This window comes from Rousettus aegyptiacus, unplaced genomic scaffold, assembly GCF_014176215.1.
Source record: "Rousettus aegyptiacus isolate mRouAeg1 unplaced genomic scaffold, mRouAeg1.p scaffold_m13_p_6, whole genome shotgun sequence".
NCBI lineage: Eukaryota > Metazoa > Chordata > Mammalia > Chiroptera > Pteropodidae > Rousettus > Rousettus aegyptiacus.
The window spans coordinates 73,586,056-73,607,524 of record NW_023416309.1 but is presented as its reverse complement, the minus strand read 5'-3'; the positions used below and the strand labels follow the sequence as shown (position 1 = coordinate 73,607,524).

Below are 21,469 nucleotides of genomic sequence, written 5' to 3'. Positions count from 1 at the left end.
ACTCTCACTTTAAAAACCTTTCAATGACTTATTGTTGCACTACAAATAAATTCCAAGTGCCTATCTGTGAGGCCTGCACTGACCATCCGAGACTGCCTAATCATCCACTACCTATCAGCCACACTGGTTTTGCTTTCTCTAACTCACCCAATTTTCTCCTGCTTCAAGGATTTTGAACTGCTCTTTGGCCTGGTTTGCAAGCTGTTCTTTCTGCCTAGAATATACTTCCTTCCCATTTTGTGCACGGTTAATTTCAGCTTCAAATGAACCTTCTCTGCAATGTCTTTCCATCTAAAGGGGCAAACCTTCCACTGCCCCAGTTCTGCTGACTCCCTGTTCTTTTAAGCACTGCACAACTCACAATGGTATATTTGTGTTTAGTTATTGAAGGTCCACTTCTACTACTAGATGGAAAACTCCATGAGGGAAAGGATGACATCTATCTTCTTCACAGTTGAATTTCCTTGTAATGTCTGACACATGATCAATATTTGATGAGCACTGGCTTACTAAATAGTGCCCCTTAAATATCTTCCAGTTCTCTACATGCCATGGGTGCTATCCAGCATGCCTTGCCACCTTTTCTGCTTAATTTAGAAACTGAAGACTCATTTAGCCCCATACTCCTCCATTCCCTACCTTTGTCTCTTTGTTCACTGTGTTTCTTTCACACAACAGTTTTTTTAAGATCTTCTCAAGCACGGTGAAGCATTTTCTAACCCCTAATACATGATTTGAACCCCAAAGTACTGTATAACTACAGTAGTCCCCCTGTATCCAAGAATACGTTCCAAGACCCCAGTACATGCCTGAAATGACAGATAACACTGAACTCTATAAATTGTTTTTTCTATACACACATATACTTGCTGAAGTCTTCATACAGGCTCAATGCTTTCTGACATGACAGGTTGCTATCGGAACATGTTTTCTGTTCATGTCTTCCACCCACAAATGCCTTTTCCATCTTAACTAAGAACTTACCATGCACTGTAGCTTTAATTTTTGCAGTCTAAAGTAAAACAGCAAAACAAGCATAAACTCTTCCTTCATAATTTCATGGATAGAGGATTAAAAGATTCATTCTCAATGTAGATCTCTGCAACCTCGGCAAACATGTTTTTTTCCTTTATTAAGTCAAGAACTTTCACCTTTTTCACTTATAGGAGGCACTTTATAGCTTTTCTTTGACATATCCAAATTGTCAGCATCACTACTCTTGCACTTTGGGACCATTATTAAATAAAATCAGTGTTACTTGAACACAAGCACTGCCAAACCACGACAGTCAATCTGATAACTGAGATGGTTATTAAGTGACAAATAGGCTGGTAATGCTAGACAAAGGGATGATTCACATTCTGGTAGGACAGAGTGGGACAGCGAGATTTCATCAAACTACTCAGAACAGCGCGCCATTTAAAACTTATGAATTGTTTATCTCTGGAATTTTCTATTTAGTATTTCTGGACCACAGTTAATTGTAGGTAACTGAAACTGCACAAAATGAAATCACACATAGTAAACCCCCAAATAAGGGAGGACTCCTCTAATGGCACGCCTGTCCTGCCTTGCCTTAACCCTGACTTCTAGAATGAGTGCTCAATAAATTTGTGGAATGACAGGGCTGAAAACTACTACCCTACAGCAATCTTCAAATTCTGGTGAGCATGAGAATCACAAGATGAGCTTATTAGAACACAGATGCCCAGGCCCCAAAGAGGGCTTCAGTAAGAATCTGAATTATTTCAAGTATTCTTTATAACTTTGATGCCCACCAGTTTAAGAACTTTATGACAAGTTAACTACAAGTGAACAGACTTCCCAGACCCAAAGCTTGCTGATTCAATCTGATTAAAGGGAGGAAGTTCAGAGGTTGACAATCCCTACCTTTCCTCCTCCAAGAAGTTATGTGAACAAAGACTCGAAAGTTCTTTATTTGCCTTTCTCTTTTAATCCCCTTTCAGCTCCAACTCTCAAAAAAGTACCCAGAAATTAAACACAAGGAAGCTCAAAAAGCCAAGGCAAGCCAGCCCAAGAGTAGAAGGCTCCCTCCCACAGGGCCCAAAGTCTGGACGCTAGGGTCTCCACTCAGAGCCTGGTAGTAGAAGCTGGTGCAGAATAAGGTGGTTCCAGAGGCTAGCAGTAACCCCGCCTGAAGGAGATACAAAGAATACAAGCTAGTAAAAACAGGGCAGAACGAGGAGTAGGTGGGGCTTAGTGAGGGTTAGGCAAGGGGATAAGATTACCCAGAGGGGCTTTCTGCAATGGGGCACCCCCAACAGGGCCAGGCTGTGTAAGAAGTGGTGTTTGTTGGCCTTGTCAAAGAGCTGTAAGAAAACGAGAAACGGAGGGACGTCCTAAGGAACGCAGGAGCTTGGATCCCGGGGGACAAAAGTTCAACCCTTGACTGAAGTCCCAGCTTGCGTCTCCCTCAGGCACCCAAGCCTCAAGCTTGCAGCCCTTGTTGCTCCAAAGAGCCACGCTCCGCCTCTCCGCTACTTCCCCCGGGAACTCCAGACTTTGCTCCCTCATAGACCAACAGGCACAGCTACTTCACCTCCTTCCCGTAGGCATCCGGGAACCTGGCGCCTGTGGAAAGGAGGAGAGTCAAAGGTTACTAGTCCTAACGCCTAACACTCGGGAGGACCCAGGAGAACACTGGAGAGAAAGGGTGCCCCCAGGAAGTTTCTGACTGGTGGAAGCACGCATGGGCAGTTCTGGGAACCAAATGGACCAGGCTAACAACTTTAAAAGGTTTAGGGCTTCGTGGGCTGTCTGGTCTATGGGAGCCCCGACACTTCCCATGGACTCTGCCCCTGCACCAGACCTCAAAGGTCGCCCCAACCACAATCCCAGCTCCATCCCTCGCCCCCTACCGTGTGCCCCGTAGGAGGCCAAGGCTAAGGCCCCAGCTCCCGACAAGGCGCCCAAGCGGCGGAAAGAGGTCCCTGGTCCAGCCATGGTAATGAATAGTCACGCGCATGGCAAACACCACCCAGGCCTCCCAGGAGGCCAGCCAATCCTGAGCTCCCGTGCAAATAAGATGCACAGATGCCCAATCCGGGCTGTGTTCATTTCAGCGTCGAATTCTTCAATCCGTGTACTTGCGCCTTTGTAAAGCCTCTGCTGAGTGGCGAAGACGTGTGGCGGGCGGAGAAAGCAGAACCAATTAGGAGCGGAGGAGCAGAGCAGTGGGGAGGCGGGCTTGATGGGGGCGGTATTAGAGGATTTGCGTCACGGATTGGCCCACTTTCCAAGTTGATCGTCTCTTCTAACACCCCCCCTCCCATCTCCGGCTAATTTCCAAAGATCCCGGTCCCCACGCAAAGTTCCGCCCCTTTCCCCACAAGCTCCTCCTTTTCAGCTTTAAACCAGACCTCTCCCAAGAAGAGGCGGCTCCACGGATACCCGTCGCCATTAAACTCCGCCCGCTGTCCATATGGCTCCTCCTCCGGGCCCAAAGGCCCCGCCTTCTTTATATGATGCTCCGCCCCCTGATAGTTCACCCTCCTTCCCTCCCCACTAACCGCGAGAGCCTGGAGGGTGGGAGATGGGGAGGGGGAAATGTCTCCACCTTGTCCGAGTCCGCTTCGTCCATCCGTCGGTCTGTCCACTCCCGCCCTCTTTCACTGTCTCCAATCCCCCTACACTCCAGAGGGCGGGCGGGCAGGCGGGTGCGAGCGAGGGGTGTGCGCTGCTCTCTCTGCAGGGGGCGGGGGAGGCGGCCGCGCGGTGACGCGCGGGGCTGCTGCGGCTGCTCCGCCGGCGGATCATCACTCTCAGGCTGGGATGGACGCGGGGCGGGCGGGCCCTGGCGCGCGGAGCCAGGAGTCCGGGCCTCCTATCTGCTGAGCGTTTCCCGAAGCCTCTCCCTTACCCCTCTTTACCTCCTAGGAGCCGTGCTGGCTCCCACCGCCCTCTGACTCCCCGGACCTCCCACTCCTGCCCGCCCTAGGGATCGACTAGATCCCTCCCCCTCCCCGAGGATTCTGGCTGGATCCCTGCCCCTGCACCGCGGATCCTGCGTTCCGGGGCTCCGGGGTCCTGGGGATTGCCGTGGACTCCACCTCCCGCCCTCGATCTCTTAGGATCCTCCGCTTGTACCGCCCTCTGGTCCCTCGAAACCGGCCCACAGAGCCAGTGGATCCCCAATCCAGTCCTGTCCCGTTGCCCCAACCTGGCTCCGCCGTCCCCACTGCGGGGTTCCCAGTTCTTGGGTTCCTCCTGACCCCATCTCCTACCTCTCCTTTCCCCGGGGATCGACCGGATCCCGGCCCCGCCCCCAGGGGCTAGGGCGATCCTCTTCCCCCGCCGGGTGAGGCGCTGCGGGCGGGGGCTGGGCCTGCGGGACCGCGGGGGCTCAGGACCGCCGCCCCCTTCCCGAAGCAGGTTCGCCCCCTACTCGGAACCCTGGATGGAGGCACCACGGCCCCAGGGCTGAGCCAGGTAGGAGCTAAACCGGGCCGGTGGAAGGGACTGCGTGGCGGTCCATTAGGGTCTCCCACTCCCCATCTCTCTCCTCGTGCCTGGTTTCCCCCAGCCTGCTCTGTCTGCGTGTCTCCGCCTAGGGATGCTCTCGCCGTGTCTCTGCGTCTCGGTCTCTTTGTCTCTGCCTCTCTCCAGCCCATGAATGATCCTTTGAATGGGCCCACAGACCCCGTGTGTTCCCATCTTCCCCTCCCCCTCCTTCTCCCCTTCCCGGCCAAGCCATTTTCCCCACTGCAGGAAGAAGGGGGGGCCTGCGGCCTGAGACCCTGTCCCTCAATTCTCCCAGGCTGGGGGAGCCATGCCTGGGCAGGAATGGAGAGAGCAAGGTAGAGGATAAGGAGGAGGGGGGAGCAAGATGTGGCAGACAGAGATGGAGAGAACAGGGGAGAGAAAATGGGGGAGACAGAGATAGGAAGAGAGGAGAGAGAGAAGTAGAGGAGGCTTGAGGGAGAAATTTGGGGAAGGGATTTGAAGAAGACAGAAAGATGAGAAATACCAAGGAGGGAGATATAGAAGAGAGAGATGAAAAAAAGACTTGAAGGCGAGAGACTGAAAGCAAGAGCTGATGCTGGCTGGAAGAGGCTGGGGAAAATGCTCTGAGGAAGAGCTATGGAGAGGAGAGAGATGGGGTAGCGGGGCTCCAGTAGGAGGGAAAGAAGAAGAAAAACTGCGAGAGAGAAGGACAGGGGTGACAGAGGCAGACTGTGATAGTGGAAGGGGGAGGGGTGGCAAGACTGTGGAAGCAGAGACCAGCCTGGCACGGGCTGAGATCTTGAGGGAGCCAGTCCCAAGTCCCCTCCAGGTGATGGAGGAATAGGAGCTTAAGAGGACCTGAAGAGAGGGAGGGGAGGGCATGACTGGGTGTGTATGGTAAGGATTCCTGTGTCCTCGTCTCTGGAATAAATTGACACCTGCAGAGATCCACCCGCGGGCTGGCGCCTGGCTCTGAAAACCCCGAGTCAGCAAAGAGCTCTGGTGGCTGGGGGGCGGGGGCGGGGGGGCTTGCTGAAATGATCTGGGTGTCTGCCCCTTCAGTCTGATTTCTTCCCTCGTCCTGTCCCTGCTGCCCTGAGCACCAAGGCATCAGAACAGTAACTGTGGGGGGCTGGTTAAGTGGAATGGGAGGTGAATAGCTAGGATAGGATGAGAAGAAAGCCGAAGTAGCCCCCAGGACATGGGTCAAATGCCGAGCATGGAAGAAGAGATGCCTAGGGTCCAAGGCTGTTCAAGACTGGCGGGGGGTGGGGGCAGTGAGTGGGTGCATCTGATGCCCTCCAAACCCACCTCAGCACCCCTTCTCCTCAGCCAGAGGCCTGGTCACTAAGACTGGGCTCTGATTGGTCAATAAGGGGCAAGAGGCGGGTCTCTTAGGGTTCTCTATGCCCCCAATCTCCTGTTCCCCTTAACATATATACTTCTTCCTCTATGCTAAGGTTGGGAGAAACTCTAGCATTCTAACTCATGCCTCTGCTCTTATGCCCTGAATGGACCCCATAACCAAGCCAGTCCCTTCCCCTTCCCAGCGCCCCCCCCCCCCCCGGGGTTAAAGCTGCAGCCCGTTGCCGAGGTAACATTGCGGGGCAGCATCCTGTCGCCCAGCAACCGGACGCAGGATCACGCATCTGTCCCTGCATTTGCCCCCCAGCATCCCCTCCCTACTCTAGCCCCTGCCTCAAAGCACCTTAACTTCCGAGGGAAGAAATGGAAAGGACCAGGGGAAAAGGGGTCCGACTGCTGCACAAAATCTTAAAGAATGGGTTGAAGGGAGCCGGTGCTGGGTTTGTGCAGTCCCAAGAAAGGCCCGAGTCTAGCCTGGTTTGGGGGTTCAGTGCTATGAAATTACTGCTCAGGAATAATTAACACGTATAAACAAACCCGCCACTTCCTGCTAATTAATGACTTGGTATTTTTATTTTCTCTTCCTTGTCTGGCTCATTCCTCCCAGAGAGGTGGGAACTGGGACTCCTGAGTCCCTGAGGGGAACCTATCTGGGAGGGAAAAAACAGCTGGAAGAGTGGCGGGTTGGGTCTGGGGAGCTGACTCTTCCCCTCCTGCTATGTCCTGAACTTTTACCACCCCCAGCCTCAGACTTTTCTATCTGGGTCCCTGCTGACAGAGGGGGTTGCTGAGGTGGGAGGAGGTGCCAGGGTGCCTGAGGGTGGAAGGAGGGGGGCAACTGGTTTGAATTCCAAGTCACTAACCACTTGTCTCTTCTGTTTCCCCATTCCTTTTTGTCTGCCCCGTCCAATTTCCCTTCCCTTTTTCCACCTACCCTCTGTATTTTTCTCTCTCCTTTTGTATCTTACATACCATCCTTCTCCCTGCAGGTCCAGCCTGAGTTCACTTTCTCCCACCTCCTTCCCCTTCCCCACCCCTTCCCCCCCCCAATGGAGAGGAACAGACCCCTTCTCTGTCCAGTCTAACCCAGGTCCCTCCCCACCCCCCTCCTCCCTCCTTTCCCTGCCCCCTCCTCCCTCCTGGGGCGAGGGGGGCCTCCCTCCCTCTCCCCCCCTTCTCTCTCTCTCCGAGGGGGGGGTCCCGGGGAGGGAGGGGGGGTCCCCCCATCAGCATGTGGCTCCTGGTGCTGTATCTGGTGGGGCTGGCGGGGGCTCAACGGGGGGGAGGGGGACCCGGTGGCGGCGGCAGTGCCCCAGGCAGCCCAGGCCTGGGCCTCGGCAGCCTCGGGGAGGAGCGCTTCCCAGTGGTGAACACGGCCTACGGGAGAGTGCGCGGTGTGCGGCGCGAGCTCAACAACGAGATCCTGGGTCCCGTCGTGCAGTTCTTGGGCGTGCCCTACGCCACACCACCCCTGGGTGCCCGCCGCTTCCAGCCTCCTGAGGCCCCCGCCTCTTGGCCCGGCGTACGCAACGCCACCACCCTGCCGCCCGCCTGCCCACAGAACCTGCATGGGGCGCTGCCCGCCATCATGCTTCCTGTGTGGTTCACCGACAACTTGGAGGCAGCCGCCACCTATGTGCAGAACCAGAGCGAGGACTGCCTGTACCTCAATCTCTACGTGCCCACCGAGGACGGTAAGGGCGCGGGCATCAGGCTGGGCACCCCATGGACACAACCCACAAACGCACATACAGATCCTCAGGCACTGGCACAGCCCACCTGAGAGCTGGGCTTTGTGCAGACAGAGAGTGGACAGTATGTCCCTGCTGGCTCTGACTGCCCTCCGAGGGTGGTACCGGGAGACTCAGGAACAAATCCCAGAAACAGCCACCCCAGAAGTTCTTTGTGCCCACAGAGAGCCATTGGTAAGGTCAGCAGGCACTAGGTTGGACTTACCAACCTGGTTCCCACAGAGGCACACAGAGTGGCCACTGAGGGCGATAAGGTGATGGAGGTATCTATCACCTGCCTCAGACCCACTCCAGCTCTGCCCCACCTCCCATACCCACACCTGGCAGAATTTAGCAACATTTATACCTAAAGAACAGCACAGACTCTTCCTTTCCTCCAGGCCAGCACTGCAGACTTGCATCAATCACATCACATCCAGAGCCCCTTACCTGAGCTGAGTGCCTCTTCTCCAGGATGCTATGTACCCAGACCGCTATACAACCCTGAAGGATCAGGGAAACTCCTTGCCAGGGGCTCCTCCACTCACAGCACAGCCCACCCATCCCCATCAGAACACCTTCACTGAGGCTCTCCAACTGGTCGTCTTGTCAGTGAACTCTCAGTTCACTACCACTCTGCTCATAACCCACAGCACGCTCCCCCTGGACAGTTCTCCACCTGTCAACCTTCAGCACACTGAGATTAATCAGAATATCTTTCAGAGTGCCTTCTAGCTTTCTACAACAGGAGTAATCAGCAGAACACCAGCCACCCCAATAGACCATCCTCACAGCCCCCACATAACCCTTTTAACACTCCATGTCACTATTCCAAGACACCCCAACACCTCCACAGAGACCATCCACTTCTACCATACCCCCCACGGGCCATTTTCCAACAACTTAACACATAGTCCTGGTACCCAGGAACCCCTACCCACACAACACCACATCATGTACTCTAGTCCCGAAACAGATAAAGAATCTCAACTACTCAACATTCAATTTAGGTCATGTACCCAACCAACCTATACACTGACCATGTATGCTCTCCAACATCCTATATATATCACAATTCCCAATACTTTTTCACAGCACACACTCCAACACTTCTGTAAAATTGTATACCCTTATCACCCATACCTGTGGCTCCCAGTATCTCTGTTTATAGATCACGTGCCCTACTAACACCCATACATAGATAGACCTTTACCCCAATAACCCTGCATCCTGGACCATGTGCTCCACCAGGCCACTCATACCACAGTCCCTGTACCCAAAGTTCTCATGCCAATCACAGAATACCTCATGCACCCAGCCTACCTACATCCTTCCCAGCACCTTCCATGTGGATCATCCACCCTACATTGCTCATACCAACCATATAACCTAATATCCTAACTACCTCTCTCCATATAAACCATGCCTTATAGTAACCCGTATACACAGTGCACAGAAATATCATTTACTCTAATCCCATCCAGATTCCAAGCACCCTAATAGACCATATATCCCAACACCCTCTGCACGAGCTCTCTCCCTGCCTTCTCATGAACCACTCTCTCCAGTGCCTCCACATAGACTGTTTATCTCAAAACTCCACTCCCACATCTTCACGTAGGCTATCCAACCCAATCTCCTCATCAGTGGGCTATTTCATCACCCCCTATGTGAAACATCCACTCAGCACTTCCCACCAATGGACTGTCTACCCCAACGCCTCCACACAAATTGTCCACCCTGCCCCCACACCACCCATGCCCACACCTTCTGTATTTTTAACCATTGCTTATTGCAGACCTGCTTGAGGCCTGACACATTCAGGTGATCTCACTGAATCTTCACACCAGCTCTGGAAGGAAGAGGTTGACTCAGGCACACACACACTTAATATTCTCATGAGCACTAATGCCCTGCTGACTTCATCCCCATCCCAATCCTGTCACAGAGACAAACAGACCCTGATCCTAATCAGTCCCCATGGGGCCATCATTGCCAGTTGGGAAAAGCCTTTCAGAGGCTGGATCGGGCCTTACTGACCCATCCTTCCCCTTGCTATTGAGGAGAAACCAGTCAGCTGGGGACCCCCACAGGTCTCTGGGTTTCAGCTCTCCCTGATCAATCTCCCAATCTGAAAGAAACCTGAAGCCAAACTCTGGGCCCTGTCTGAGACCTTTCCTTGACAGTGGGCACACTTTTTGCCTCCCAGCACCTCCTGTCACCTTATGTGTCAGGCGGGCTCAGGGCACTATGTTTCCTATTCCCTATTTGTGGACTGAACCCCCAATTGGGGAGGGGGGCTTTTTGGCATTAGAGCAGGGGCTGGCTAGGGGCTGGTTCCCCTGGTGGGAAATTTACCATTTGGAGGGAGGAGAGCAGGCCTGGGTAAGGAATGAGGTTGGGGGGTGGTGCAGAGGGAAGAAGTGGAGTGGAGGGCAAGACCTGATGACCCCTTTCCCTGCTTCACCCCATGTTGGGGAGATGGGGTGAGAAGCCAGGCCTGTGAGTGCGGATGGAAGAGAAGTGCTGACGCTGAGAGGCTGGGTATGTGGGCAGGCAGCCTTAGCTGACCTGCCCACAGCCCTCCAGTGGGGAGCTGAGGGCTTCCAGGGGCTGTGAACTTCAGGGGCAGGCTGCCCCCAACGCCATCCTACCCTCTGCCCTCTAGATTGGTCCAGAGGGAAGCAGAGTCCTTTCTGCTGCAATTCCTCCTCTCTACAGCTTGGGGAAACAGAGAGGTGCTTGGCTGGCCCTAAAGAGGGTCTACTTGAGTAGTGACCCAGAGTGGCACAGCTGGCCTTGGTTTCCTGGGCTCCCTGGCGAGTTTCCACTCCCCTCCCACCCCACCTCTAACACTGTTTCATTTCCAGCCATTAGCCAACACATCGACAAGCCAAATCCTTTCCAGCCAAGTCAATATGTCTTAAGACAGGCCTCAGCCCACTCAGGCGCCCCACCCCCCAAAACCAGCCTTTTCTTTGGGGCATGACTTTTTCCGGGGAGGGGAACAAAATTGGGTTGTAGAAACGTTTTTCTCTTTTCTTGGTTTCTTTTTCTTGCAAACAAATTTTGCTTTTTTTGGCTTATTTTTTCTGCCCCCCACCCTCCCCTTTTCTGCTTTCTCTCCTCCCCTCCCCATCCACCACCTCCCCTGACCCCCATGTTTCCCCACAAAATTGTCCTTTTTTCTCTGTTTTGTGTTCCCGGTCTTAGGTCCGCTCACAAAAAAACGTGACGAGGCGACGCTCAATCCGCCAGACACAGGTAGATTTAAAAATCCCGCTGCTGCATGTGGTTGCTGATAAGAGGACATTCATGTTCACGGCCCTGTCCCTAACTAAATGCCCCCACAGCCCTCAAGGCCCTCAGTTGTTCTCCCAACTAAAAACGAAAAAGAAAAGAAAAGAAAAATTTGTAATAATTGGAAAAAAGAATTATGAAAGCTTCGAAAGAAATTTGAACAATGTCGGAACCACTAGAAAACCTGTAAGAAAAGCCAAATATGGCAAAAATAACATGAAAAAAAATTGGAATGCCAGGAAAAAAACACTGAAGAATTGGATAAAATGTTAAGAGTTTGACAGAAATTTGGACTGTTTTGAACTTTGTGAAATGTAACATTTGAAAAAATAATTTTAATTTGGAGCAAAACAAATTTGAAAAAAATTAAGTTGGCAATTTGACACAACTGAAATATTAGAAACCTGTTACAATTTCCAAAAGCCTGTCAGATGTAGAAAATGCAAACATTTGAAGCAAATTAAAAAATTTGGAAATTTTTGAAAACAGGCCCCAATATCTTGAAGTTTCACCACAAAATTTTGAAAAAAAAAAAAATGCAAGAACTTTTTTCTTTTTTTCTTTTTTTCCAAAAATGGATCTTTTTCTTTTTTTTCTTTTTTTTTTTTTTTCTTTTCTTGTTGAATCAGCCCCGAGAGCTTCTTGCTTTTTGGTTGTTGTTTTTTTCTTTCTTCTTTCTTGATCCTGTTTTTTGTTGTTGGTTTTGAATTCTTGTTGCCCCAGCCACCCTTCCTGCTCTTTCCCTTTCTGACTCCCCTCCCCTTATAATGGGAGTGGAGGTGTTGGGTGGGGAAGAGGAGGTAACTGAGGACCTTTAGGACAGGACCTTGGAGGGAAGGAGACTTCAGCCCAAACTGCTGGAAGGCCACTGGAGGTTCAGGAACAAAGGGAAGAACAGGATTTGAGGACACAGAAGGGGAACTGCCTACCTAGGACCTCCTGGCCAAAGTCAGGCTGAGGGAGGTGGGAGAGAAGGTCCTAAGACACAAGAGGCAGGAAGCTGTCTGTGAGGAGTGGTGGGAAGTGTCTTAGTGACCTATTGGTTGACCTGGCTGGAAGAAAGTTTCTACCAGGTTGAGGGAGGCAGGCAGAGGTGAAAGAGACCAGCTATGGAGACCTAGGCCTGGTTCTTGTTTGCTGAGTGCCCAGGCTAGTCAGAGATTGCAGGTGTCAAGAAAGAGGAAGGCCTGTAGGCCAGGGGTGATCCCAACCCTGGTGCTATGGTGAATTATGGAGGGGCTTCAGGGTACTTGCTATAGCCTTGGGGACTATGACAAGCCCTCTGAGACTCCCACCCTTTTCTGGAGTTAGTCATCCCTCAGTCCAGTCTGGAGTGCCATGTGGCAGTGATTATGGAATTCTTTTGGACATGACAAGAGAGGGATCTGGTGCAGAACCCAAGGCTCAGATCAGTTTGGTGGGGTCCAAGACTAGAGAGCTGCACCCTGGCTTCATTAAACAGGATCTTTCCTACCCTGCCTCCTTCTGCCACAATAATTAGTCTGGGGGTTGCCATGGTGACTAGGGAGGTGACCTAGAAAGGAATTAGGGCGGGGAGGAGACCAAACCCCCAGGGACCCTAGGGCCTGGTACCCCCTCACCCACAGACCAGGCTACCATGTGGAGCTGAGGCCCAATGCCTAAGTCTGAGGAAAGTCCAGGACCCTCCCAGCATCTTTAGCTCTTAGTGCCAACCTTGGGAGCTCACTCTTCCTAGGAGCAGGAAGGAGATTTACTGTGTGTGGGGGGGAGAGGGTAGGAGGTCCCCTGGATCCAGCAGATGTCCTGAGGAGGGCCACCTCCCACCCCTGTCTCTGTTTGGCTTCTTGGAAGGTCTGCCTGGCATTTGGAGAAGTGCTGTGGGGCAGACTGGCAGGAGATGGGGAAGGACTTTCTGCCAGGGCTAGCTGGGGAGGGAGGAGGGGAATCCGGTCTTGCCCCCCAGGGACAGGAGTGACATGTCCCCTGAGCTCTGGGCTGGTCTTCAGCAGGCCTGGGAGCTAGGCAGTGCTACTTCTGGTCTCACTATGTCCTTGTTCCCTGCTCCCTGGCCCTCCCACCCATCCCCTCCCCACACAGATATCCGGGATTCTGGGAAGAAGCCGGTGATGCTGTTTCTGCATGGCGGCTCCTACATGGAGGGCACTGGGAACATGTTCGATGGCTCCGTCTTGGCCGCCTATGGCAACGTCATTGTAGCCACACTCAACTACCGTCTTGGGGTGCTCGGTGAGGGTGGGCAGCCAACTCTTAGGGGCTGGAGTCTGGGAGCGGGGCGTGATGGGAGGGGTTCCTTTAAGCTCAGCAGCAGCAGAATGGCTTCTGGGCTGGACTGAGCTGCCCAGATAGGGGACAAGGCGCTATAACACCCCCAGGAAGCCCCCCTTTCTTCCTCTACCTTCAGGTTTTCTCAGCACCGGAGACCAGGCTGCAAAAGGCAACTATGGACTCCTGGACCAGATCCAGGCCCTGCGCTGGCTCAGTGAAAACATTGCCCACTTTGGGGGTGACCCCGAGCGTATCACCATCTTTGGGTCTGGGGCAGGGGCCTCCTGTGTCAACCTTCTGATCCTCTCCCACCATTCAGAAGGTACGAACAATCTCTTCAGCCTGCCTGTCCTGTCCCCTTTCTCATACCCCTGAACCTACCAGGTTCTCCTTCTCTTGGGCTGATAGTGCCCAGCCTGAAACCTGCCTGTCCCTCCAGGGCTATTCCAGAAGGCCATTGCCCAGAGTGGCACTGCCATTTCCAGCTGGTCTGTCAACTATCAGCCGCTCAAGTACACACGACTGCTGGCAGCTAAGGTGGGCTGTGACCGGGAGGACAGTGCTGAAGCTGTGGAGTGTCTGCGCCGGAAGCCTTCCCGGGAGCTGGTGGACCAGGACGTGCAGCCCGCCCGGTATGGGTATAGGGGTGGGAGAGGGCTGGGTCCAGGACTTCACTCTCCTTGCTGGTTCCAAGGATGTTGAGGGCGAGAGGTGCCTGCAAACATTTTATTTGGAAAGGAGAGGTGGGTTTCTAGTGGCTCTGCCTTCTTCTCTCAGAAGCCTGCCCTAAATGGGGGTGCCCAAATAGAGCAAGTATGCACGAGGTGCCAGGAAGTGCTTCAGGGAAGACTTCCCAACAGGCCAAGTGCCCTGAAGGACTCGTAGATGAGATTTTAACTCCAATCTGTGGAAGAAAGGTCTTTTGGGTGGAGGGCTCACTAGGCTATGAGCCAAGAGGAGGCCAGTGAACAGGTGATGAGACCCTGCCACCTTCTCCCCAGCTACCACATTGCCTTTGGGCCCGTGGTGGACGGTGACGTCGTCCCGGATGACCCTGAGATCCTCATGCAGCAGGGAGAATTCCTCAACTATGACATGCTCATCGGTGTCAACCAAGGAGAGGGCCTCAAGTTTGTGGAGGACTCAGCAGAGAGTGAGGACGGTGTATCCGCTAGCGCCTTTGACTTCACAGTCTCCAACTTTGTGGACAACCTGTATGGCTACCCGGAGGGCAAGGATGTGCTGCGGGAGACCATCAAGTTCATGTACACAGATTGGGCAGACCGGGACAATGGCGAGATGCGACGCAAGACCCTGCTGGCGCTCTTTACTGACCACCAGTGGGTGGCACCAGCCGTGGCCACCGCCAAGCTGCATGCTGACTACCAGTCCCCTGTCTACTTTTACACCTTCTATCACCACTGCCAGGCTGAGGGCCGGCCCGAGTGGGCAGATGCAGCACATGGGGATGAGCTCCCCTATGTCTTCGGTGTGCCCATGGTGGGTGCCACTGATCTCTTCCCTTGCAACTTCTCTAAGAATGATGTCATGCTCAGCGCCGTGGTCATGACCTACTGGACCAACTTCGCCAAGACTGGGTGAGGGCCAGAGGGGCTGGGTGGGCCACCCTGAAAGCCAAGGCACACACACCCTCCATCCTCAGCTCCTTCTTTTTCTCACTCTCTCACAAGGCCATCATCCCTCTATTAAGGCACTCTTAGTCTTGCCTTCTCGACTCAGACACCTGCTGAATACCTTCTCTGTGCCAGACACTGATTTGCGTGTTGGAGATTCAGCAGAGTTACAGAGAGGTCCCTGTCCTTTTTGGGGGTGGACTCACTAGGTGGCTTTGGCTCCATATCTGTCTCTCCTTCCCTCCCTTGCCTACCTACCCTCTTTCTTTTTTCCCCCTGTGCTCTGCCCTCTGACTGCTTTCGTCTGTGTCTGAGTATGTGTAAGGGTTTGTGTCTGTCAGTCTCTTTATTGCTGTCACTAAGTCTCTCTTAAAATCCATTAATATCTTTCCTTTTCCCTTTGCTTTCTTTGATCGGTTTGCTTTTTGCTTGCTGATTTCACCCTGGCTGTCTCTCATGTGTCTTTGTCTCTTTCTATATGTCTCTATTTCACTCAGTCTCAGCCTCTGCCTCTCTCACTGGCTATCTCTTTCTTGTCTCTGCCAGTCTGTCCCTCTGTCCTCATCTCTAGCTGTCTCTGGGAGTCTGTCTCCATCCTCGTTTGTGTCTTTGTCCCTGTCTCTGGTATTTTTTCTCTTTGTGTTCATCTCTGTCTCTCTGCCTCTTTTTTTCTGACTTTCCTTCTTGTCTCCATGGGTCTCAACATCTCTGTCTGTCCCCTCCCCATTCCTCTCCCACCCTTCCACATTTGTTGGAGCCTCACCCTCACTGCTCCTTTCCCTGCCCTCCTGTGCCCACAGCGACCCCAACCAGCCAGTGCCACAGGACACCAAGTTCATCCACACCAAGCCAAACCGCTTCGAGGAAGTGGTGTGGAGCAAGTTCAACAGCAAGGAGAAGCAGTACCTGCACATTGGGTTGAAGCCGCGTGTGCGTGACAACTACCGTGCCAACAAGGTGGCTTTCTGGCTGGAGCTTGTGCCCCACCTGCACAACTTGCACACAGAGCTCTTCACCACCACCACACGCCTGCCTCCCTATGCCACGCGCTGGCCACCTCGCCCACCCCCTGGTGCCCCAGGCACACGCCGGCCCCCACCACCTGCCACCCTGCCACCGGAACCTGAGCCTGAGCCAGGCCCCAGGGCCTATGACCGCTTCCCTGGGGACTCCCGGGACTACTCCACAGAGCTGAGTGTCACTGTGGCTGTGGGCGCCTCCCTCCTCTTCCTCAACATTCTCGCCTTTGCTGCCCTCTACTACAAGCGGGACCGGCGGCAGGAGCTGCGGTGCAGGCGGCTCAGCCCTCCAGGTGGCTCAGGGTCTGGTGTGCCCGGTGGGGGCCCCTTGCTCCCCGCCACTGGCCGAGAGCTACCACCAGAAGAAGAGCTGGTGTCACTTCAGCTAAAGCGGGGTGGTGGTGTTGGAGCGGACCCTGCTGAGGCCCTGCGCCCCGCCTGCCCACCCGACTACACCCTGGCCCTGCGCCGGGCACCAGACGATGTGCCTCTGTTGGCCCCTGGGGCCCTGACCCTGCTACCCAGCGGCTTGGGGCCACCACCTCCCCCGCCGCCCCCCTCCCTCCATCCCTTTGGGCCCTTCCCCCCGCCTCCTCCCACCTCTACCAGCCACAACAACACACTACCCCACCCCCACTCCACTACCCGGGTATAGGGGGCAGCTTGGGGGGGCCCTCCTTCCCAGCCCTCCCACTCGCAGGAAGTGCCACTTGGAAGGCAAGGAAGAGGACTTGGCAACAGGCTTTTCTCTTGTGAAGTTGTCACACATCGAGAAGCATTAGGCGGAAATGGGTTTCCTCACAGGGATGCGTGTTTTTCCCATGCAGAGAGGCCCATTCTCTTCTCTGGACCTGGGCTTTTGAACAACTGGGGGGCATTTGTCTCTTCCATTAGGACACCAGTCTTCGATGTGTGGAAGCGTGGAAGAATTTTCCCACGCAGAGGTGTGCTTTCTCACTAGGGGGTGTGTTTTCCCATGTGCAGGGTAAGGTTTTTTTTGCCGCCCTGGACACATGTTGGCCCCCTCAAAGAATTTCTGCGGGAATTTATACCCCAGAATCAATCATGTTCCCTCATGCCTTCTCCTATCTATTCCCTTCCCCCTACCCCATGGAGACCCTGGAAGTGGTGTGTTCACATGTAGTCACATATAGTGACCCTTGGCCACCAGATAACCGAGGGTGGTACCTGGAATGTATTGAGGAAACCATAGCCACCCATTCCCTGACCCCCTCATCTACCCCAGCAGAGCATGTTAAGCCCCCGTGGCACAAGTCAGGTGAAGCGCGTTCTGCTGGGTAAGCCTCACCTTCCACAGATGACAGACACAGAATCCATGCCAGGGGGACGGGAGATCCATGCATCCCCGTGCTGTCTGGGAACTTGTTTTCCCATGGGTCCAAGGCACATTTCTCTGAGTGGAAACATGTTCTTGCATGTGGATGTGTGTTTTCCCATGCAGATGGTCCCTTTCCCTTCAGCATTTCCCTGCATTCCCTCAAGAACTTAATGCCTCCTGACACAACAGGTGGGAACAGACTTCAAATTGCCGGAAGCTGAGGGGAATGTATAAACCCTGAAGGGAGAGCTCTGCATCTCCCTTCCCCAGAAATGATGGGTTGGGGGTCTGGGGCGTGGGACCTGCCACGTACTAGAGGCCATGCATGTTTACCAAAGCCCTCACTGGGGTCTGAGGATAGCCTTTCCCTCAGTCCTCAGACCATTGCTCATTCATGCCAAACTGGGTAGCTGAATTTTGGGGGAAAGAAACCCCAAAATGTGCCAAGGATTCCCCAGTCCTGGGCCAGAGCAGGTAAACGTGGAGGCAGATGGGATATGGGGGAGGGGGAGGTGGCAGCTAAAGGGGTCCCACATGTGTTTATCTTCACCATCTCATTCCTCCCTCTCTGCCTCAGTTTTCCTTTCCCCCATTTCTATCTCCTTTGAAGCCACCTCATGTCTGTGTCAGACCAGTTTCTACCCTTAGCTGACCACTCCCTTTGACTTGCCTCCTCTTTTCTCAGCTGTCAAAGCTTAAAGAACAGAGTGGTGGAGAGGAGGAAAGCAGGGAAGAAAGGCTTCAAGGGACAGTTTTGGGAGAGAATGAGATCAGCTGTACTGAGGAACAAATGGAGGGAGCAGTGGAGAACTGGGCTTGGATAAACACCAGCAGGAAGTATTTGAAAAGACGTATGTAAGGCGACTTCCCAGAGGCCACTCAAGAAAGTATTTGAGTCCATGGGGAAAAGATTCACGTCAGGAAGTAAGGGACACTAGTGGAGAAGGAGAGAATCCTCATCTGCTGTCATTTTGTGGGTTGTTAGTGCCAAACTTGAGTAGGGGCTGGGGTGCTGTCTTCCATTGACACCCAGATCCAGAATCCTTGGTCTTGGCTCCCCAGAACTTGACTGTCCCTTCTCCCACCTTCACCCATGGAAACTTCATTCTTTTCCCACCCCTTCTGCCTAGTCTGGTTCCTCTCCAAATAGCCATGCCCTTTAAATGCTAGGGACCTGGGCCCTGAATCCTATAGACAGATGCCCCCCAAATTGGGGCATGGGAGAGGGGCTGGGGGACCCCATGATTCAGCCACGGACTCCAATGCCCAGCCCCTCTCCCCAGAACAACTCCCTGACAATCCCAAGTCCCCACCCTTTGAGGCTCTGTACACATTTTTAAACCTGGCGAAAGATGAAGAAAATATTGTAAATACAAAAGTTTAACTGTTAGTTTTGCCTGCTGTGATGTTAGGAGGTGGGGGCAAGGGGCTCTGAGGAAAATAAGCCTTGGGGAAATGAATATACTGATGAGGGAGGAAGAGGGGTCCTCACTCAAAGCTCCTTTCAGAGGTCTGAGAAGAAGTGGGAGTGGGTGCTGGGTAAGGTTGCCATGGTAATGGGGCTGTTTGGAAAGTTAAGATCAGGACCCATGTCTAAAGAGGATGAAGCCTGGTGTAGTGAAGGGCCAGAGGGGCTGATGGATACAGACACCAGACAGGCCAGAGGGCCTAGGGGGCTGGTCCAGGGGCCTGCCTGCAGGAGAAGCATGCAAGGTGAAGGGCTTGGCTGGCCCCTGCCAAGGTCTGGGCCCAAGATTCTACCTCTTGGCACATTGTGAGGGAGAGCCCCAGCATCATTGTGACCCGCTTACCCCCAGGAGCCTCTGGGACAGGCAGGCGGTTTGGTAGGTACTGTGGCACAGTGGGCTGGGGGCCTAAGGGCCCCGGTGGCCCTAGGGACCCCCATGGCCATGGTTGAGCGGCCACGGCCCGGGTGGGCCTCATATCACAGCCCCAACACCAACAATTGCCAGGATCTGGGCAACTCCATCCTGTTGCTGCTGGGCCTCATCATCTGCATTAATATTGGCATCAATATGGTGACGCTGGTCAGGGCGGGGCCGGGTGGGAGGGTGCTGGCAGGATGGCTGGGAGGCAGGCCTGGTGACCAGGGCTTGCCTGGGGTCACTGTGTCCTCCCCCCCCCCCCAGCTCTGGCATAAACTCCGTGGCTTCTTACACCACTTGTTCCACTATATTGTTTGTGAGAAAGGTGAGTGGAGCCTGGGGTTAGGGAATTGGAGGGGCAGATACCAAGCATTCTAGCCCTGACCCTAAGCTGGCCCCATTTCCCCAGCTCTCCCCTCTCAGATGCCATAACTCTGCAGTGTCTCTACCCATAGCCCACCTCTCCATCCCATAGGAGCCAATCTCCCCACCCCAGCCTCTCACCTCTCTTGATCCACAGAAGCTTCTAAGTCACCCTCACCTGGGAAGAAGACCCAACCCCTAAAGCAGAGCTCCCCTGCAGTCCACCTTCGATGCACTATGGACCCTGTGAAAATGACCGTGACCCCCCCACCCACTCGCCGCCATCGCCGTCGAGGCTCATCAGCACGCCGTGCCCGCCGCCCAGTCTCCAGGGCCCCTGACACCGACGACGAGAAGCCCCCACATCGGTACCCGGAAACCTGCTCCCACAACTGGGATTGCCCTGCAGACTGGGAAGGCTTCCAATCCACCCAGGGGTTCTGGGCTGCCTGGTCCCAGGATGCTGTGGAGCCGCCTCCCCAGACCATCCGCTTCCAGCAGACAACAGAGGGAAGGCCCCTCAAAAAAGAGATGCTGTCAGAGCTCGGCCTAGAGGCCTATGTGTACCCTGTAAACCCCCCACCCCCAAGTCCGCAGGTCTTGAGCCACAAGAACAGTGGAAAGGGAGTGGCAGGGGCTGAGGGGAAGCAGGAGCAGTGCTCGCTGGCCACACCAGCATCACTAGTCCCACTACCACCTAGTCAGGGCCCAGCAATAGTCCCAGATGTCCGCCGGCACCGCTCCTCAGGCCGCATAATGTATGATGCCCGTGATGTGAGGCGGCGGCTTCGGGAGCTGACCCGGGAGGTGGAGGCCCTGTCCCACTGTTACCCCTTGGCCTCGGGATCTAGCACTGCTGAGGGAATGGGCAAGGACTGGGTATATGGTCCCCTGACAGAGAGGTGACTGGGAGAATAAAAAAAAAAAAAAAAAAAAAAAGGTTTGTGGTGGTATGGGGGGTGCAAGGGCCCACATAGTACCTTAGAAGCCCCGGTTGCTAAGGGAATGATCTCTCTAACAACAGGGCCTAAAGAATCCTGAGGAACCTCATCTATCTCTTGGTCTCAACCTCACCATCAACCGTGTCGTCAGCCCTTTCCCAGGCCCTTCTTGATTCCAAGGTTCCCATTTGTCTCTACCCTGCTTTCTTAGTGCCCAGAGCAGGCTTCCTAATCCCACTCCACATCCCCAGAGTCCTGCACTAGAGGGGAGACCTTAAAACCCATAAACCTAGCCCCTCAAAGGTCTGGTTCCTACCAGAGCCTAGGTTTAGGCTACAGCTACAGGTACAATGTGGTTCCCTCTTAATCTCTGGTTTATTTGAGTTGGGGATGACTGAAGGTCAAGATAGGTAAGCTCTCACAGTTCCCCAATCAGAACTTGAAGTTCCTGTACCCTTGAGCAGGCTTGAAGCAGAGGATGAAATATTGGGGTCACTCCCAAGGGCTGCGCCATCACAACATCACAGTACTCTGTGACCTCACTCTTCTGATTCATACCTCCATGTCACAAATGAGAAGACTGAGGCTCAGAGAGGCCAAATGACTTATTCATTCATGGTCACATGGACACAGGCTTGGATCAACTTCACAGTCTCAGATGCTCCATCTCCCTGCTTCCACAAGTAGATTCCTATTGCCACTGAATCAGCTTGGCCCATGAGAGTTTACCACCATTCTCAGTTTGCTGTGTGAATGTATCAGAATATTTCATCCACTAGAGAGCAGGGAAACTCAGGCCCTACCCTCCCCCTAGACAGTTGGAGTCACGCACATGCATGCAATCACACAACTAGGGAACAAGGAGCCATGTGCATGCACGCACCCGGGCTGAAGGAGATGGACCTCACCTCCATACCACATGGGTACCTGGAATGTGAGAAGACAGGCCTTCTGTGAATTACCATGCTTCTCTATTCATTTTCATTCAAACAACATCATTGATTGTTTGAAACTGATTCCATTCAGTGAATATGTACTGAGCACCTACTATGTATTGATGAGAAATGCTCCCTGGCTGTTCCTCTATCTCTAAGCTGAGTTGTTCACTGTGCAAACAAATGACTTGTGGTCCCCAAGGCACCCCTTTTGCAAGAACCTAG

At 53.7% G+C, this 21,469-nt stretch overlaps 3 protein-coding genes across 5 annotated transcripts; 2 read left to right on the top strand and 1 right to left on the bottom strand.

Moving 5' to 3' along the window:
• Positions 1-1,913: 1,913 nt before the first annotated feature.
• TMEM256 (transmembrane protein 256) lies at positions 1,914-3,017 on the bottom strand. The gene is made up of 4 exons (XM_016142135.2): positions 2,880-3,017; positions 2,561-2,592; positions 2,250-2,330; positions 1,914-2,155 (listed from the first exon to the last, which is right to left on the bottom strand). The coding sequence occupies exons 1-4, from the start codon at positions 2,962-2,964 to the stop codon at positions 2,012-2,014; spliced, it is 342 nt and encodes a 113-aa protein (XP_015997621.1). The 5' UTR covers positions 2,965-3,017; the 3' UTR covers positions 1,914-2,011.
• A 496-nt stretch (positions 3,018-3,513) lies between these two features.
• Positions 3,514-18,509, top strand: NLGN2 (neuroligin 2). Of its 3 annotated transcripts, none has more exons than XM_016142136.2 (8): positions 3,514-4,449; positions 6,819-7,523; positions 10,773-10,823; positions 12,939-13,088; positions 13,264-13,449; positions 13,567-13,759; positions 14,129-14,725; positions 15,562-18,509. In XM_016142136.2, exons 2-8 carry the CDS (start codon positions 7,061-7,063, stop codon positions 16,433-16,435), a joined length of 2,514 nt encoding a protein of 837 aa, XP_015997622.1. In that variant the 5' UTR covers positions 3,514-4,449; positions 6,819-7,060; the 3' UTR covers positions 16,436-18,509. The 3 variants fall into 3 exon arrangements, with proteins under 3 accessions (XP_015997622.1, XP_015997623.2, XP_036078814.1); XM_036222921.1 differs by having other exon boundaries at positions 3,516-4,449; positions 7,391-7,523; XM_016142137.2 differs by lacking the exon at positions 10,773-10,823.
• Positions 18,510-18,629: 120 nt separating this feature from the next.
• SPEM1 (spermatid maturation 1) lies at positions 18,630-20,274 on the top strand. Its single transcript, XM_016142139.2, has 3 exons — positions 18,630-19,167; positions 19,270-19,330; positions 19,526-20,274. Exons 1-3 carry the CDS (start codon positions 19,024-19,026, stop codon positions 20,272-20,274), a joined length of 954 nt encoding a protein of 317 aa, XP_015997625.2. The 5' UTR covers positions 18,630-19,023.
• Positions 20,275-21,469: the final 1,195 nt, after the last annotated feature.